General features: G+C 36.2%; 1 protein-coding gene across 1 annotated transcript in view; it reads right to left on the bottom strand.

Annotated features, from left to right (window-relative positions):
* The window catches only part of NEBL (nebulette), a 98,526-nt gene that overhangs the window by 30,869 nt on the left and 48,353 nt on the right, over positions 1–19,304 (bottom strand). The window contains exons 19-26 of the mRNA XM_075495420.1: positions 17,546–17,638; positions 11,850–11,942; positions 11,367–11,458; positions 9,270–9,363; positions 6,796–6,900; positions 5,497–5,668; positions 1,424–1,516; positions 318–446 (exon numbers count right to left, since the gene is read on the bottom strand). Coding sequence (XP_075351535.1) covers positions 318–446; positions 1,424–1,516; positions 5,497–5,668; positions 6,796–6,900; positions 9,270–9,363; positions 11,367–11,458; positions 11,850–11,942; positions 17,546–17,638 — 871 coding nt within the window. The remainder of the gene's footprint in view (positions 1–317; positions 447–1,423; positions 1,517–5,496; positions 5,669–6,795; positions 6,901–9,269; positions 9,364–11,366; positions 11,459–11,849; positions 11,943–17,545; positions 17,639–19,304) is intronic.

Genomic DNA, 19,304 nt, shown 5'->3' with positions numbered 1-19,304 from the left:
AAAAAAAAGACAGATTCATGTACATTTTGCAAAAACACAACATACCTTCTCTTAAGCACTGTAAATGGGAGTTAGCAGGGCTTTCGACTGACAGCATTACCAAAATGGTGAAAGAGAATACACAATAAAGCAACATGGCATGCAAGAAATTGTGCAGTCTTGAGATTTTGCTTTGCTTCCTTAATCAGTCAGGCAATAGCTTACATAGTTTCTAATGATTTGTGACTATACAACGACATGGAGTTAATACAGGCCTGTGAGGTCTCAACACACCGTGATATAGTGTCATTAGTGAAAAACGTGGGAATAAGGGGTACCTTCTTCGTCAGATGGCCTTGTTATCTCACTGCAGTAAGAAAAGGTAGGGTTCGTGTCAGAGCCATCTGATTTATAATCTCCCAAACTGGTAGAATGTAAATACTGCTTACTGTAACGGCTTGCTCTTTCTACAAAGGTAGAAAGAAAGAATACCACAGTAAATAGGTGACAGAAGTGCAAAGACGAGCAACAACAGAAACCCTAACACTGCAAACACTGATATTCATACACTGATGCCATTAAAATTAGAGAAAAGTGAATTGTTCACAATTTTGTATCCATTTTGAACACCGTTAGTTCAAAAGGTTGCTTCAAAATCAGATACAACGAAGCTTGTTCTCTGCTTTGAAAGAATAGCAGAAATGGAAGGTAGGATTGAGACACTAGGAAAAAAAGGGGATTACGATGAAGCATATGAAAATTTCCAGTGGAAAATCAAAATGTTCCTTTACCCCAGCGTGCATACAAGTGCACGTGGAAATACTGCTGTATGACATTCAAAAGAATATTTAAAGTTCCACTATTAGTAGCAAAGAAAATACATGTGCAAAATTAAACATTCAAAATAAACACTTCGGGGGTGGGGGGGGGATTCCAAAAACTTGTAGAGCCAAAACATTGCTGCCTATTATTACATTACCTTCTCTCCTTTTCCATCTACCCTTAAATTATGAACACTTTGGAGTTGCAAACAATAGCGCAAGGCATAATATCATGTGCCATATAAGCAAAATGTGTATAGAAAAGAAATCAATTTCATAAATAGGCCACCCTCTATATCTCTGAAATTTTAGTAAGGTCCAACTACTTGAAAATTCTACTTATACTGAGGACAAAGTAGGTCAATGCTTTTTAAGTAACTACTTGTAAGTGGTATGAATAACTGTTGTTTAGGATAAGATTTATTTCACTATTTCTTATCTGCACATGTGATTATAGCTGAAGTTCCTATAAAACACTGCTTTTAAAATATTACAGTTATGTATATATGAAAACATACTTATAAAACATATGGCTGACACATTGACCTGAAAATTTACTGTATCAGCTCAGTTTCATAAACTTAAAAAGCTGAATTGGGGAAAAGTCAGGATATAAGCAATACCAGAAAGCATATGCAGACTCCTAGACTGAATATTGTCCTCCAGAGGATCGATGTCGAAGATGGAGCCAGGATCTGTGCGCCAAACTTTAAGATCTTTTCCCAAAGCACAGAAATTATAAGACAGACAAACAAAGGAAGTAAAAGCATGAAAGGAATGAGTTTTAACTATCAGCAACCAATTTCCTTCATCTAGAAATTCAACAAAAGATCTAGATATTCACCTGAAAGGACTGGAAAGCATTAATTTCCTGCTTAAAAGAACTTAGTGCATTCATTTTAAGTGTTGACATTATTTTAAGGAGACTTTTTCTCCCAATTTTTGTTTTCCTTTTCTAAATATGACCACAGGATTTTCTTAAGTCTAAATAAATTGAAACAAGTTAAATATCACATACCAGTGCTCTTTTCCACTAGAAGAACCAAAATCATCAGAGCTACAAGATTATTTCCCCAGTCCACCAACAGCATCCTTACTCCATGGAGGTGCTGCAGTATATATCCCCATAGCTGACAGTTGGCAGTATACATCTCTACAGCTGACAGAGGCACTACAGCCCCCACCTTGCATACAGTAGAGATCAAGTCAGCCTAATAAGCAGAATCATAGTTCATCTTATCCAAAATCAATTTCTACAAGTTGCTAATTCATATAAACTCAAAAGTATCCATCTTTCTTAAGTAATACGAAAAATGAACTAAGGTGACAAATTCAGCTGTAGAAATATACATTGTAGACATCTACAGTTGGGTAAAATGAAGCCCACTCTTGCTCTTAACTAGTAATTCCCTCTGTCTTCCAAATGTCTAAGTTTCCTGGGACACAGACTTACTGTTGATCCACTACCCCACTTTAGAAAAGCATTTTTGGAATTCAATGTATGGATTCAATAACAGTAGTAATCGTAAGATCTTCAGCTTTAATTCACATAAGTAATTTATTAATATCTCTTGAATTCACATGTCTGAACTAGATATGGAAAGAAAGAAGAGTCCATAAGAAATAATTAATTTCATATTCGAGTTTAAGTTATAATCACAGCAGAAAGTGAATACAGATTCAACGTTTTTAATAAACTTTTAACAAATAATTACAGTGTTGTACAAGTTAAGAGGAGGCTTATAACAGAAGTAGCTACAGTGTAAATTCGTGATCTACTCACATCAATCTAATATATACAATTCATATCTGCTACGTCTAAAAATATAATCGTCATTTAATCTCTCCAAACCAGTATAAATAAAACCTTGATGTAAAGTACAATCAGTTAAAGCACAAATCTACCAGTTCACATATTTTTACTAGTGGTTTGCTTTGGGCAGACCTGTCTGCAAGATTTACTCAATGCATTGGAAGTGGGAAAAATAATTGTCTTCCCAACTTGGTCCTTTTGCTGGTTTGAGTGGTACCAAGCTAAATAATGGGTTGGTAGGTAAAGTAGGACTGTGGGGACCCCAAATATGTCATGTTTCAAATGATTAATAGCCTAGAGGCAACAGAAAGAACAGACAGAGCTAATAAAATAAATCCCGTGGCTTTAGAATACATTCAATGTATGTACATTATGTTATCTACTGCTACTCCCATAAGGTGAGGCATAGTGCTAACTCCCTCTTGACAAGATGAATAAAAGCCAATGCAAAATCTTTTGATAAACTATGTGTTAGTCCTAACAGTGATAAATTATGCAACTACATAAAGCACTGACAGGCATGAGAGGGGTGGGGGAACTGGTGAATGCCCAACTTTTCCTTTTTGATCATGCCTTAGTAAGTAAAAACCTAATAAGTACAGCTTCACGGCAGCATCAGTGCAGCAGCCATTGATATGTATTGGTTTTATCCACCTCTGTAATCTGAAATAACATACATAGAATCAGAATCTTGGGAATTTATAGCACAAATCAATTTTAACTTCCTGGTAACTTTTGCCAATTCAAAATATCCTTATGTTCACGTGAGAATCATGGAGCCTCTTTAGTCACAGATCCAAAGCTCAGTTAGATTAATTTATCTTGATGGATTTAGAATGGCTTTAGCATGGTTAAAACTAGTGCCTGTTTTCCAAAGCAGAGGCATTAATTTTAGCAATCAGGCATTTGAAAAAGTTGTTACAGCTTCACCAATAATACTTTAAAAACCAGCCAGATGGACTCTAACACAGAGGTACTCTTCCTAACTGGCTGAACAATTATCAGCTAGGAAAAAACTCAAGAGAGTCATAGTTGGTTTTTTTCAGCCTGTGATTTTTTTTTCTAGCTGCCAAGGACATTCCATGAGCAGGGAGCTCACTGCTTCTTTTTAAACAGGCAGATATTTTCATTGCAGTTCACTCTGAAAAAGCATTAGCTGAAGTATCACTGGATATTAGGCTCACAGGTTTGTCATGGCCTCTTTCCTTTAAATAGTTGCACTGTTTTTGCTGTTTGGTGGGCATGGGCAGTTAAGAATTCCTGTGTGCTTTGATACTGGAGTATTTTAAGGTGACAAACGGTACTAATATTTCAGTTACTTACAGCTCAAGAATTTATCTCACAGATGTTCTTAATCCTAATCCGTTTGTGCTAGCAAGCCTTCAGTTAGTGAACACAGGATTGCACACATCATTCTTACACAGGGCTACAGCACATGTGCAATGCAGTACAACGGAGTAGGAGGTTTGAAGTGCGCACTAAACAGCATATTGCAAACTGTATATTAAACGGCAATTTTGCAGGAGCTTTTCTCTCTCTCTTTGGCTGCACCAGTTCTAGCTATGGAAGTGACTTCAAGTGCTTGGGCCTATACAGACAATGATTTTCTGAACAAGTTGTTGCCCTAGATCCAGAACGTGTGACCCTCTGAGACTCACATGGTCTTAAAAGCGTCAGTACCTTCCTCAGGCAAAGCTCTCAAACACTCACTTTTGAGAAATCCCTTCTGACACAAGGCTGTAGCTACAGACATGTAAAAGGTGGCTATACAAAAGGAAAGAAATACACTTCTTTATGTGGTGGAGACTTATTTGGAGACTTTAAGGAAAAGACTGAAGAAGCACCTGCCAGGAATTATATACATATATATATATATATATATATATATATATAGTTAACCTTGCTTTAGGCAGGAGGATGGACTATATGACCTGCGATTAGTCTATTTGACCTACAATTTCTCTGATTTTTGAGAGGTAGACTTAAAGTCAACCCTTGTTATTATTACTATGTATGAAGGATTTTAGAGTGCTATCTCAGCATGTTTTTCCATATGTAGACCCTCTGGGGTCTACACTGTTGGAAAGCACAGAAAACCAGAAAAAAGACACAAAGAAAAAAGAAAAAGAAAGGAAAAGAAAAAAGAAAAAAGTCAGGTTACTATTTCCTTTGCCATAGCAGACTTGCTAAATTTTAAGAGATTTCAAATATCCATTTTGATTTTGAAATAGTGTTTATCATGAATACCCCAAATGACATCTTAATGCAATACCCTATCTTTACATACAAAACCAATCTGTATTCTACACCCTGAACTTATCTTGGACCATCTTTTAGAACTTCACTTCTGAACACTGATGTTTGGCTTACGAGAGATCCAATGAGTTATTGATGAATTACAGCTTGAGATATTTTGAAAGCTGTGTGAAATTCTAAAACAAGAGGTAAATGGAGCATGTGCAGCTCTGGAGATATTGCTGACTGACTGAAGAGGAAATCTCAAACTGGTCTGCAACATTTAAACATTGAAGTCTTGGAGAATCACAGCTTTAATCATCTCTCTTCTGTGCAAAATGAAAATTATTGCAGATATTTTGGCCTTTCTTGAAGAATCAAAATTCAAATTTGAAGTAATAGCAACGACTATCCATATTTAAAAAAAAAAAAAATTACAGAGCAAATGATAACGTATCTCCCATTCATTCCCATTATTACTTCGCTAGAAGCTGGCATTGAACCAATAGTTCAACACAAGTTTCATGCTGAGAAAAGAGTGAAATTGAAATCCGGGAGTCCTTTTTTTTGGTTGTAAATGGAGAACACAAGCAGAGGCTTTCATCTTCCCCACAGTGTTTTCAACAGCAACACTATTTAACAACTTACCAACAATTATTCCAGGTCTTCTATCCATTTCAACGATATGTGGATGCACACCTTTATACGCTGCATCACTCACAATTTGGGTGTTTTTCCGCACACGCTCTGTTACAGGATCATCTACCACTGGGGTGAAGCCTCTGCCCTTTGTCTTCTCAAAATCTTCATGGTATTTTACCTAGGAAAAGAAGAAGAATTACATTTTTCCCCAAGCTGCAATTGACAGCAAATGGTTATTCTACGCAGGAATGCATACATGTTTGTTTTATGAGGCACTTATATTCTTTGGGTTTTGCACCATAACAGAATTGTTACACACATGAGATAGGCTGGATGGCCAGCCAAGTCTTTTCTATCTCCCTAACTTGATTCGCTGGTATTTTATTATCATTTTTGCATTTGTTTTCCATTGCCACTGAATTAGGCCTTAACTCAAGCAGCAAAGCATCATCTTACAGTCACACAGGACAGGAAAAGCCCTCAGGAGGTCATCTGGTCCATTCCTTTCTTCTCTAAGATAGGATAGCTCTTTACTGATGTAGACAACTAGATCTGTCAGTAAAAAATGTTCCAGCAGTAATAGTTCTAAAGAACTCAAGGATTTTCATTCACTGAGAATTTTGATTATATGCAGAGTTTCATACAAAAGGTACTCTTCTGCTCTTTTATCATATGCCAGCTAGCTTTAAACATAGGTTTTTAGAAAGAATTAAGAATTGCAGTTATTCTAAGCAGCTTGCTTTCAAAAAAAAAAAAAAAATCAAAACAAGGACATTACGGTAGAAAGTGTTATATAACCAAGTGTTGGAACAAAGCCAGTATTAGTAAGAGTTATAAAGGTAGTACCCCTGATTATGCATATTTACTTTTTAAATAGTCTTAATCATCAAAGAATTAAATTGACAAACATTCTCACACAAGCAAATGCACACAAAACAACTCATTCCAAGAACAGAAGTCACGTAGAAACCAGGAACGTGCACAGGCACAAGGTGAAGTGTGTCACCTAATCCAGTCAAACTGTGTGATGCTCAAATGAGGTGTGTATTTTTTTAAAGAAAAAAAATACCAAACAAAACCCCAGACATTTAACTGTTAGAAAACTGTTTATTAGTATTTTGAAAAATGTTCATTACAGTCATATGCAGTTAGCAAACACTCCCTCAACAGGCATAAGAAGAAAATATTCCTTCCATACTTGAGCAGAGAGTTTCATTAGTTACCTATATTAACGGAAGGCAAAATCCAGTGGAAGTCAAGTGGCATTCCTTAGTATACTTTGGTTATAGGAAGAAAGTACCCTACCATTGAGATGTTGTTTTGTGTTTCTTTGACATGCCTTAGCTCAGGTGTGTCTAGAAGCACACTACGTCTACCTTTCATCTGCCTCTGATCACTGCTGTACTTGACCTGCAAAACAGCAACAACAGCACACATGAAGTTTTTGTTTACAGCAGAAATGATGGCGAGAATCACACCATGCAACGGTATCCTTTCCAAATCACAATGCCCAACTTTTTTCTTGTTTCTTTCTTTACACTCATTTTCTAGTAACTTATTTCAGAGGGAGGATACGGATGAGCTAGTATATTGGTAAGGCCAAAGGGCACGTTTATTCCATCAATCACTTACTCAAAAAAATAGTATTTACCTGAAAGCTGAAACTCTTGACTGTTTAAATGACATAAGTGAAATAATTCATTTATCAACTGAAAAATAAGTAATAAGAAAACACCACTGTGACTTGGACAACTTTAAAACATACTTTTATGGCTGGTGATAAGCTACCTTCTTATTATCCAGACAGATCCAGATTCTGTCCTCAGTCTGCTTCCAGGCTGGGATTAGCTGAGAACCCCTGGGTCCCCAGAGAATTCAACTCTTACAAGCGGATTAGTCCTTTGGCAGCCTTCTTACTCCTGTTTGGTAGCTAGTCTTTGCTCGTAGCACAAAAGCATCATGTCTGGGACAAATCTGAATATGTTGTTTTCAAAGAGAACATTTGGGCTCTGTGTTTCGTGCATCAGTAAGTACAGAACCTCCTATGTCACATTTCTCCTAATTAGCTTCTTTTGTGGCATTTTACAGACTTGTAAAGGTGCAAGGTTAATTATCTGTTAAAAAAATAAAAAATAAAAAAAGGCAAAAAAAAAACCCCACTCAAAATTCTAAAACACTAAAGTAGTTGATCCTAGAGTCAGTATGCTTACAGTTTCTTCTGGATGGTTGAATTCTTCTACTAATGGACTCTCTTAGCTCCTACACTGCAGTATAAACTGTGCACTGAGTGTTAGTAAATATTTTAATTTACCTATATATTCACACTCAAAGTATTACCTCTCAAATCAGTTGTTCAAATCTATTTCAATATGCATTTGTGATGACAGAAAACAAGTAATGAAATTGTCTAACCCTCCTTAAAATTGCATATTAGCTAAGCACAACATAGCTATGAAAATATGAGTCTTGGTGTCTATGTTTCATAGGTAAGTTTGAAGTAATGTACAGAGAAACAAAAATATATGGTACTGCATATTCTTCAAACCCGTCTTAATTAAATAATAAATTTTATTAGCAAATATTTTCAGCTACACATGCTTTTGAATATAAGGCATTTTCTGGACAGAATAATTACAGCCAACATAGTTTGGTTTTCATCTACTGCTCGTTAACACAGAGGAGTACTTATCCCTGTAAATCTTGAGAAACAAAGTGAAGGAGTGACTTGAAAAAAAAGCTTAATTTTCAGAAATAAAAAAATTATTTAAAGTCTAGAATTGTTGGGAAGTTTTCCTCTTAACTATGCACCTCAAAACTAATTGACTTTGGTAAATATGCATGAGCATTTTAAGAAGGTACTTAAGACATATGTAGTTACAAGGTCAGATTCTGTTCCTTTGTCCTTAGACAAATCCTCTCACAAAGCCAACTTACTTTACTTTTCACTCCTACACTAGGTTCTAAAGTGTTTACTACTATTAATTCTCTTCTGCCACCTTGAAACAGTGGCTGCGTGAAACCTGTTCTATTTACCATCTGCAGGGGTTTTGTCACTGATGTTGTTTCAGCGTTGACGACACAGACTGTGATGTAACTAGTCTGGTCCTTTAGGTCACCATGCTGTTTTGACTTCCTTGCTCCTTATTAGAACTTGTAAGGACTTCCTTGCTCCTTATTAGAACTGTCTGCTGCTTCTTACACCACTGTAGTGGCAATTAAAAAAAAAAAAAAAAAAAAGGTAAGTATTATCATAACAGCCAAGAAAAATATAGTATTTTACTCTTCAGTGGTTAGTAATAGGATCTATTTAGGACTACTCAGCTCTAACATAGGTGGCATGTCGCATAGTGGAATGGATGACTATATGCTTCCATGCTTTGAATCATAAAAACATGAAATTTGCACTAAAGTTAAATTCTCATTTCCTTTGTTCTTTACTGTAATTTAGTCCTGCAATCTAGCAACTAAAACTTGGCAACAAGACACGAAGATTCTTGAAAGAATGACTGACCTCTATTGACTCTCTCCTTGAAAAATACTGGCGCCAACACGACAACTTACTTTTTTTGCAAGAATAATCAGGCAAGTCTGAATATTTTTTTTGCTCATATGTACAGTGCATATACTCAAAGGATTTAAAAAAAAAAAAAAAAACAAACGTTCAGTGCATGATGCAGTTGGATTCATTTGACACACCAAATCTAAATGGAAAAGCATATCCTTGTTATATTCCTACAATGACTGAAAATCTAAATGACAAAAGGATTCAAACAACTTGCCGAGCTGATATTGTCTTGATTCTTCTTGACTCTCTCTATCTCAGGAGTGACACTCACAGCAGTAGCTTTGCCAGGCTGCTCTCTGTAGTGAACCTATTATTTAACAGAATAAAATGGTACATACTATTTCAGCTAAAGCAATATCACATTGTTTTACATTAAAATGTATGACTTAAAAGGTCATCCAGGAAACAACTGAAAAGCTAAAATGCATCTGAAGTTTATTAAAGCTTATAAAACTTGATTTTTGAAGCATAACCTTGAATTCTTTCTGCATAGTCTTCTTATTAATGCATTTGTGTGGATATATACACACATATGCACACAACATCTTGACATTTACCACAATGGTCCTTGGCTGTATACAGAAGTATCTTATATTTGGAATGGGCTAAGCCACAAATAATGCAGTAAAGTCAAGCAGAGCACATGAAAAACTGAATTTCAGCAATGCCCGCTGTAAATGTATATTTGTCCAGGCACAGAGATTCCATAAGGATACCATCCATGTTGTAACTTTTATACTCTATATATTCAAAGGTGACTAAACGCAGTGGGTGCAGTACATCAGACTACTGCCAATTGAATCCAACTGCCTAAACACCATGTGTTTATTTAAATGTACTGTAGGAATATCCCCTCTATCGCTTTTTAACAAAATACACTTGTAGCAATGATGCATTAACCAAATGCACACTCAAGGCAGGATCAGTATCTAAAGCTGATAAAGGACAGGATGTGGCACTGACAGACCAATCAGTCTAATCTTAACCCTGGCCCCAAATACTGGGAAGTCAGATATGGTAAACATTTAGTAAATAATTAGAGATTCTTGTATGATTTACGCCAATTCATACAGTTTTATGTAAAATAAATGTTTCCGTACAAACCCTTTTTTTTTTTTTTAATAAGCTCTTGGTTTTGTGTGATAAGGATAACTGTGCTGATACACTGTGCTCATAACACTGCAGTGCACTGCGGCAGTAACGTACATTTTGTTCAAGCAATTGTCTTCCCACACAACACAGTTTTGGTCTGTCCACATCAACATATTCCAATCGAAAAATTAATGTCTTATAAAAATGATGGTAAACTATCAAATGGATTAAATTTGCAAACTGACATTTGTACAGGTAAAATGATTATTCAAGACTTAATGTTTCTAGAAACGTCTGAAGTTAAAGAATCTTCACCCAAAGCTATTCCAGTGACCTGAAAGAGAATTTAAACTTTCCAATGAAATTTGCATAACACAAAAATTGGTGAAAAGTAAACAATGATGTGAGTAGAACAAACACACAGACCGGCTTGAATCATTTGGGAAAACAGGTTTGTTTGAACAGCGTGCATTTTAGGAGAGCTAGATTTATCAACATAAATCCAGGAATAAATAGTATACACTTAAGTTAGAAGGACAGTATCCTTGAAAGCTGTAACTCTAAATTGATTTGGGGAACATGGCAGAAAACACCCCAGGGAAACACTAGCTATTTGTAGCCCCATGAAATATGGCTGTTGATGGAAGTTCCCAGTGAGGAGAATGGCTGGTCTCTCAAAGACTCATTAATGGGGTACAATTAAACAATGCAGGAAGGCAGCAGCGTGCTCCAAAAGTCCTCGCCTTCTTCCCTGCACTCCTGCAAACAGTACGAGTTCCTGACAGTTATGTCAGCCACTAAATACTGAACTCTGATAGGAAGGTTACTGAGAAACCAGAAGGACACAGGTAAGGGAGCTGGAGTTTGAGTACAACTGTAACCAATTTTTGACAAAGCAAAGAAAAAAAAAAAACTGGAAAAGGATATTCTGTTTAAAAAAAAAAAAAATCTGTCAAGATTTCCTGCAAATATCCAAGACAGACAATAACATTTCAAAACATCCCAGCCATTTCTTTAATTGAATAGGTGATGCTTCACGTGCCATTTCCCAAAGCAAGCAATGGCTTTTCACAATTGCTTCCTAAAAGAGGGTTTTCAAGTAATTCCATTACTGAGCCCGCACCTAACTAAAGAAAAGGCACAGCTTCTGGAGGCAGAACTTTGTATTCATCCTGTGCACCCAAAAATTATACAAAGGATTAAATGAGAGCAACTTCCCATGCTGACATTCTCTTGATTCTTCTTGACTCTTTCGATCTCAGGGGTGACACTCACAGGTGTAGCTTTGCAGAGCTGTTCTTTGTACTGAACCTAGTAAACATGGCAGAAGATATTACACAGCGACTTCGGAGTAACACAAATACAACAGTGTGTTAGACATCATCAAAGAGCACACTGCATTTGGATGGAAAATACCATTCCTTAATAAACACCCACATGTTTCCACACGATACTTAGAACTCACCCTCTTGCAGTTCTTCTATTTCAGACACACACAACTGACACTTCAACAGGAATACTTCATGCTCATTAATGTTAATCAAAATGCAAGGCTAAGGAGTTATTATTTTACCATTAATTGATTAAATTAGTCTTTGTGGACAAACAGGACCTAGCACAAACACCACAGACATATTCACTGAGGCACAAACACATTTAATACAGCAGAGAGAAGCGTGCAAGCAATGAAAACGGGGCACACATTGCTAATATTCCTCTGGTTTTCCTTAACTCTCCTTAGTTCGGGTGGATCAGAAATAGTTGTTGCATGCTGAATTTCTTCCTTGTATTTAATCTGCACGATAAATATTACAAAATATTAGCAATTTAAAGCTGATACAGACAAGCACTAAAACACAATAAACATTTTGTAATCTCTCCCTTACTGCACAGCTAGACCACACCTATCAACACTATTGACCTGAAAAGGAACAGTTATATTTAATTTCTGAAACAGGCTGCTAGCGTCTCCAGTAGATCTTGTTTGATACGATGCAGCAGAGAGTGCATATAACAAGCCTAATATCCTAAAACTCTTACAGCAGGAGTATACATCACATGGGATAGTGGCTATCTTCATGATAATTGGGATGCTGCATATACTACTTGGAGATCTGCATCACTCTGACAATGTCTTGGTCTTGCTATCATCTTGCTATGGAGTCTACCAGTCCATTTCAGAAACCAAACACTTCACAGATGTGTTCTTAAAAGGGTAGATGACTGCAAAGTCTCATTCAAGTTCTCTAAAAACACACAGACACATCAGGGAGAATGCAGATGTCTGGATGGATGATGCCTTTGAAGATGCTGCCTGTCCTGGTTGCAGCTGGGATAGAGTTAATTTTCTTCCTAGTAGCTGGTATAGTGCTGTGGTCTGGATTTAGTATGAGAATCATGTTGATAACACACTGATGTTTTGGTTGTTGCTAAGTAGTGCTTACACTGGTCAAGGACTTTTCAGCTTCCCATGCTCTGCCGGGTGCACAAGAAGCTGGGAGGGGACACAGCCAAGATAGTTGATCCAAACTGGCCAAAGGGCTATTCCATACCACATGACATCAGGCTTAGTATAAAAACTGGGGGGAGATGGCCGGGGGGGGTTAGCGATCGCTGCTCAGGGACTGGCTGGGCATCAGTCAGCAGACGGTGAGCAGTTGCATCACTTGGGGGTTTTTTTCTGGGTTTTGTTCCTCTCTCACTCTCTTGTTGTTTTCCTTCTCATTACAATTTATCACTTTTTTTTTTTTTTTTTTTTTTTTCCCCAATTATTAAACTGTTCTCATCTCAACCCACAAGTTTTCTTACTTTTGCTCTTCCGATTCTCTCCCCCATCCCACCGGGGCAGGGAAGATGAGCGAGCAGTTGTGTGGTGCTTAATTGCCGACTGAAGCTAAACCACGACAGTCCTTTTTTTTTAAAACAGATATTTACTGTTGCTTTTGCCACATTTAATCTCTTTTAAACAGCAATATGCTTGGATATGGTAGACTCCATAATTTGAAAGATGCACAGAACTAGAATTTCTTCAATTATACACCATATGTACCAAAGCTGGAATTCAACTTAATGAGAAAGAATTGTAAGGTTAAGTGGATGTGGTACTAAAAAGAAAGGCATCATATTTTCTGGTTTTCCATATGCTATCCAAAAGGGTCATCTTGAACAAATCTGTGCATTGCCTTTGTCTTACCGTCTGTTACTAAATACCTGTCCAGTATTCAGCACATTCAGCTTCAAATCTCTTATGCCACCGTAAAATAAACAATACTTGTAGGCCATGCCATCCTTTATAGTGATACGGCATGCTTTCTTTTTCCTTACAATGGTAATAGAACAGCAAAATTCACAAAAACGTTCAAAATTGTGTGTGCAGTGATACATAATAGTTGGAAACATTTTTCATTAGCAAGACTCAAGGAAGGAAAAGTACTTTAAGAACAAGGGAACAGCATAATGAATCAATTTGTACATTTTTATATTAATGTGGCATACAAAACTTCTGTTAAATACATTTCAAGGCTGCAAAATCAAAGACTTAGAAATCACAAAATGACACAATTAACTTAAATGTAACCTTACTTTTGCCCCTTGTACAAATATGCTCCATATACAGCTTTTAATATATTTTATACTACTTCATTCTTTCCCTCTAAGTGCATTATAATCTTCTCTATCTATTACCAAAAGCTGTTTTTCTCAAGAGAATTCTGCCTCATTCATTACACATCATCGATGACCCTTACTTAATGAGTAGTTTGCACACGGACCATGACTGATTTTTTTTTTTTTCTTTAATTACTCTAAGGTCCTGCTTTGATGACAGAATTGATTCCTTCAGGAACTTTTCTATGTTGCTCCTCGCTAAAGCATCTGAGTTTTTCACACACATTCATTCACTAATTTTTCTATCAAATGAGGAAAAGGGAATTGTGACATGGAAAAGTACTATTTTTACTAGACAGCACAGACAAGTAACAGCTAATCTGGCTACATAATTTTAAAAAACATAGGATTATACAGCACCTGCATTCAAATGAGAATTCCCACTGAACTGTAGTTTGCAAAACGGAAAACCAGAGCAGGTCCACCCCCATGGCAAAGTATAAAATCATATACTTTGGCAATGGATCATCAGGTCTAGACACAGGGACTTGAATTCAGGTTCTTGCTTTTGAGTATTGACTTAGTGACCTTAATAATATTCCCTAAAGGTACCTCTTGGAGAAGCAGTTCCTCATGATTTAAAAAACTACAAATGTACATTCCTTCGTGTGCCTTCATCTTAAGCCCCTTGTGGTTGGCTTAGATTGACTGCACAAACCCATGAGAACAAGTGTAGTTTGTTACCTCTGTGGACACCATCATTAAAGAAAGGGAAAATATTTGACCAAGGTTACCTCAGATACACGCTAACAGTGAGGGAGTGATGAGTCTAAATGACCTTGGGTTCTGTTTCAGCTCTTCTGGAAGGAAGCACCTATGCACAGGAGCACATCACTCTGCCCGTCTTTCCCCACATTTGGCCTGCCCACTTTGACCAAGCCCTTCTACACTTTCAGTTCCTCACCTCTGGCCTCTTTTTTCCCAAATCCACTGTACCAAATGTCACTTAGTAGATAATTTTCAAGTCTCTTCTCTAAGACATGGTACTTCTGGAGAGCGCCAAATTTTTTAACACAGACAAACAACTTGTTTTTCTCTAAGCTCATACTTGGAAGCTACTTTGGCTGAAATTTATAAATAAATAAATAAAACCAAACCAGCCCAAAGCACAGACCAGGAATGGAAAATTTCAGTCCAGACAGTTTAGGACTGGCAGAAGTACTAAACCACTGGAAAAAAGGGTCTTTTAATAGAGACTATTAGGTAAGCTTAAGAATTGGCAGTGCTACTAGTCCTTAAAATGATTCAAAATGTCTGTTGCTTGAGTTTTAATCAGACCCCAGCTTTGTGGTGTTGACTGACATATCACAGGGGTTTCCTCGTGGATTTCACACAAACAAAAATACAATTAAAATCTTCCCACTGCTGTGTCCAGCCCTGCCTGTCCCTCAATATAAACAAGTTTATTAAAAATCCTTAGTTATTTGGAGCTTCTCAGTTCAGATTCAGTTACAGTCCATGGGTCTGATGTTTGCTTTTAAAGTTCTGTGAGATCTTGACTCCAACTATTTAGGAGAATGCTTCTTCCAAACCAATCATCACAACAGGTGAGATGAGCTCAACCCCCTTGGCTGTCACCACCTTGTTTTTTAGGATTTGAAAACAGATCATTCTGATCTTTGCCTCCAATATATGTCATCTGCAGGAATCTGATCACTTTCAGAACATGATGCAACAGACTTTATTGCATGGTTTGGTTGTACAGTGCGTGTTATTTGGGTTTGGTGTTCTCGGTTTTTTTGCACTGCAGCTGTGCTTCACATCCCATAGTTTCATTTAGCTCAGCAAATAGTTTTAAAGCTGTCCTACGTACTTCTGGCTAAATTCAAAGATATGTGTAAAATGTTTAAATCTAATGGAGTCAAAATTGGTGTAATTTACCCTTCCTTTGGGACTCCTTTAAATTGCACAATATAATTTCCCTCTCACTGCACAATACAATTTCCCTCTTACTGACATATCATTTAAGACTTTCTTGCACATTGCCTTTAAATCTGATATTCTACACTTTTAATAAATATTATACAAGATTTAAGTAATCTGAAGTACACTACATGTAATAAAATATCTTTTGTAAAATATTAACTCTAAACACAGACTAGCAAGGTAAAGGCTGTGCTACTTACATCATACCACTAAACCACTAATGCATTTTGTGTTTCTCTTGATATGCTTTTGTTCACGTGTGTTTACTAGCATACTGATCCATCTTTCATTTTCCCCTCTTCACCAGTATTTAGGATTTCTAAAACAGCAAGAGCACTGTACACTATTTCCATTTCACTTTTAAAGGTACTGAGAAAAAGCATTAGAGTAAGACTACTAATAAGCCTCTGTGTGTGTGTGTGTGTCTACTCTCGAAATAAATGTCTGTGGTAACTGGAAGTCAAATAGGTAACAGGAGATTAGGTTTTTGTTTCTAGAACACCAGTACAAACCTGGCTTGAAAAAAAAAAAAAAACAAACCACCACACAAAACAAAACAAAACAACAAACAAACAAAAAACCATAATTGCAGGGGGGGAACAAACCAAAAAAACAACAACAAAAAAAGCCCACCCTCAAGTCAAGAAAACCTACAGCTTCCCAACCAGAAACAGTATTTCAGGATTTAGGACACGTGATAGCTTGCACTGAATCTTCAAATTGTGCTGTGACTCAAAATGACAAGATGAAAAGTGATGGATGGAGCAGAGAAAAATTCCAAGGAAAATACGAGTTTTTCAAAGTTTTATGGAAATTCCCTACCTGACCTTACTTTGGTGGGAGATGCAGTATTTAACACTACTCGGTAAACAAGGAAATTCTAGTAGAATAGGTGTCCAGAGTCCTTAATTTGGATTTCAACTAATATTTAAACACAAACTAGTGGTATGTCTATGCGTTACTTTCAAACTTTATTTTTAAAAAAGTATCTAATCATCAGCAAAGCCATGTCACAAACATAAAAATGGCCCCTCCGCACTAAAGATTCCAAACAAGCAAACAATGCAGCTACAAGTGGTTTTTTTGCCTGGCAGTCACTTTTCCACTTTTTTCCAAGTTTTGCCACTTGGAAAAGCATATTCTACTTGTAGAAAAGCATGAAAGAAAAGCATGTTCTACTTGTAGAAAACTCTCATTTTGATATTTTACTTTTAGCTGCCCATTAAAGTGCCAAAGACATTGGGCATCCATAGATAAACAACATCAATTCAGAACCAGTCTCATCAGATACACAGATCAACTTGTCTTCAGCATGTAAAGAAGCACAAACCCTCCACCTTTTCACATAGCTTGAGTCTGGACATAATCTTCCTCTTCTCGAAGTGCAAACCGTACCAACCCCCATGTAATACATGTAGACTCTACAGGAACTGTACAGATTTTCTTTTTTCTGATATGATTAGTTTTCTAAATTGCAAATCTCAACTGCTGTTCAGTCTGTCATATCGGAAAATACATTTCATGTTTTTCACTCTTGGAAGACAAAACTCTTTCCTCAAACATTTAGTTAAAAGTTTTTCCTGTTTTTCATGATGCTTCAATTTGATACTCTACCTTTGGACATGGAAGAACTAGATTAGAGTGGAGTTCTAACTCTACTAGAATGGAGCTCTATATCCAAAATCCAGTGGAGTAGTACTTGAATAAGATGTGTGATATGAAAACGTAGAATTTTTAGTAAACAAGATGAAAAAAAAGTGACCACCATTTACTCACATAAGAATAATTAATGTTAATAACACTTACCGAACTAATATTCTGTTGATTTTTCTTTACTCTTTCAATCTCTGGAGTCTCTTTTACAGCTGTACCAGCTCCTACTTCCTTCTTATAAAACACCTTCATTTCCCCAAAAGAAAAAGTAATTATGAGACTGTTAGCAATGCAAGTACAAGTTCTCATAAAAGGGCTGGGCAATTTTCCAAGTTCCAAATCGGTCTGACTATAAATCTTGCTAAGAAAGCAAATACTTTAATTTTTCATAAATCAGACCAATTATCAATAACTATAACAACATTCTGTTTTTCAACTGTAACCCAGATAATCTATTATCATCCTTTAGACTGACCTCAAACATTTGTAATTATTTGTAATGATAGTTTTAACTTTGGAAATAATATTAAAATTTAGATCATAATCTATAAACATTTACAAATGCAACTTCATGCTTGAGTAATCTCACTCATTTCAATGTATTTGAACGTGCATGTACATGCAAGATTCAAATTCATTTTTTAATCTTCAGACCTTAAAGTACTCTGAGAAGTGAACAGATACTATTATTTCTAATTTAGCAAACTAGAAAATTGACATATTCATGACAAAATAACCAAAACAGCCAGAGCTACAATCCAAGTCACGCACTTTTTTGATTTCTGGGTTCATGCCAGAAAGCTGAGGACTGCATCTAAAAACAAAGCTCAGTTCTGGAAAGATACAGACACTGTTTATATAATTCTCCTCTCTATTTCAGTTGTCTCAGTAAAGGATAAAACACAAAGCGCATCAGTAGAATCGATCAAAGTTACTGAAAGAGACAGTAAATAACTGCTCCACAAATTCCAAATGTGGCTATAATTTAAATAACCATGAAGCACCAGTTCAAGCTGCAAAACTCCTAAAGAAGTTTTATTTGAATTTCAGTATTTAGTGTCACAGCTGTTGCCATTCCAGCAAGTATTTCCAGGCTGGTAGTGTAAAAACAAGTCTAATTCTGGAGCTCGTAAAATAAATCTTTACTATTTAGTATTTCTGCTTTTCTTAAACCAAGATTTATTTAACTTTTTTTTCCCTATCAATTAACCTTAAACAATAAAACATCATTCTTGATGCACTTCTCCTACTTCCTTGAAGTTCTCTGTAACCTACGGTGACCAGTTCTGCCAAATATTCTAGAGGAGAGTGAATTATTTATGTCCATAACTCATTTTTTAAATATTCAGAAAACCTTTAACAATTTAGAATTTTGTTTTAACATGCGAAAACAGAGACAGTTTATGAGTAAGAACCTGAAAATTCTTCTGCACCAACATGTCAGTACAAGGTAGAAAGATTTACATAGTGGACTGAACTAAAATATACTTTTCTCCTCTACCAAGGAGGGAGTGGTAAAAAATGTTGGAGCTGGGAAATTTTTCTATGAAAGAGATGACTGTGCAGTAAATATCCTCTTGTAAATCATCTGCCACATGAGCTAGATCTTATCGGCAGAGCTAGCCACTTTTTTTGTCCCTTGAGGCAGGAAAATATTTGAGATCTAATCCAAAAATCAGAAGCCTATTAGGGGTCATTAATTTTTTTATATTGGGGCTGCTCCCAGCTACATCTTAACTTAGTAAAAAGTAACTTACTTTTATAATCTAAATTGCACAGAATGCTGAAAGATTAAAACGTAGAGAAAGAAAAAAATGATAATTCAATTACATCTATAAACTGCTTTCCTACCTTTGGAGGATCCGGTTCAGAAACAGAAAAAGGATGGTCACAAAATAAAGCAAACACAAAT

Source organism: Mycteria americana, chromosome 2, assembly GCF_035582795.1.
Source record: "Mycteria americana isolate JAX WOST 10 ecotype Jacksonville Zoo and Gardens chromosome 2, USCA_MyAme_1.0, whole genome shotgun sequence".
NCBI classification, from domain to species: Eukaryota; Metazoa; Chordata; class Aves; order Ciconiiformes; family Ciconiidae; genus Mycteria; species Mycteria americana.
Note: the sequence above shows the minus strand (reverse complement) of the source record. Positions and strands in the feature narration are given on the sequence as shown.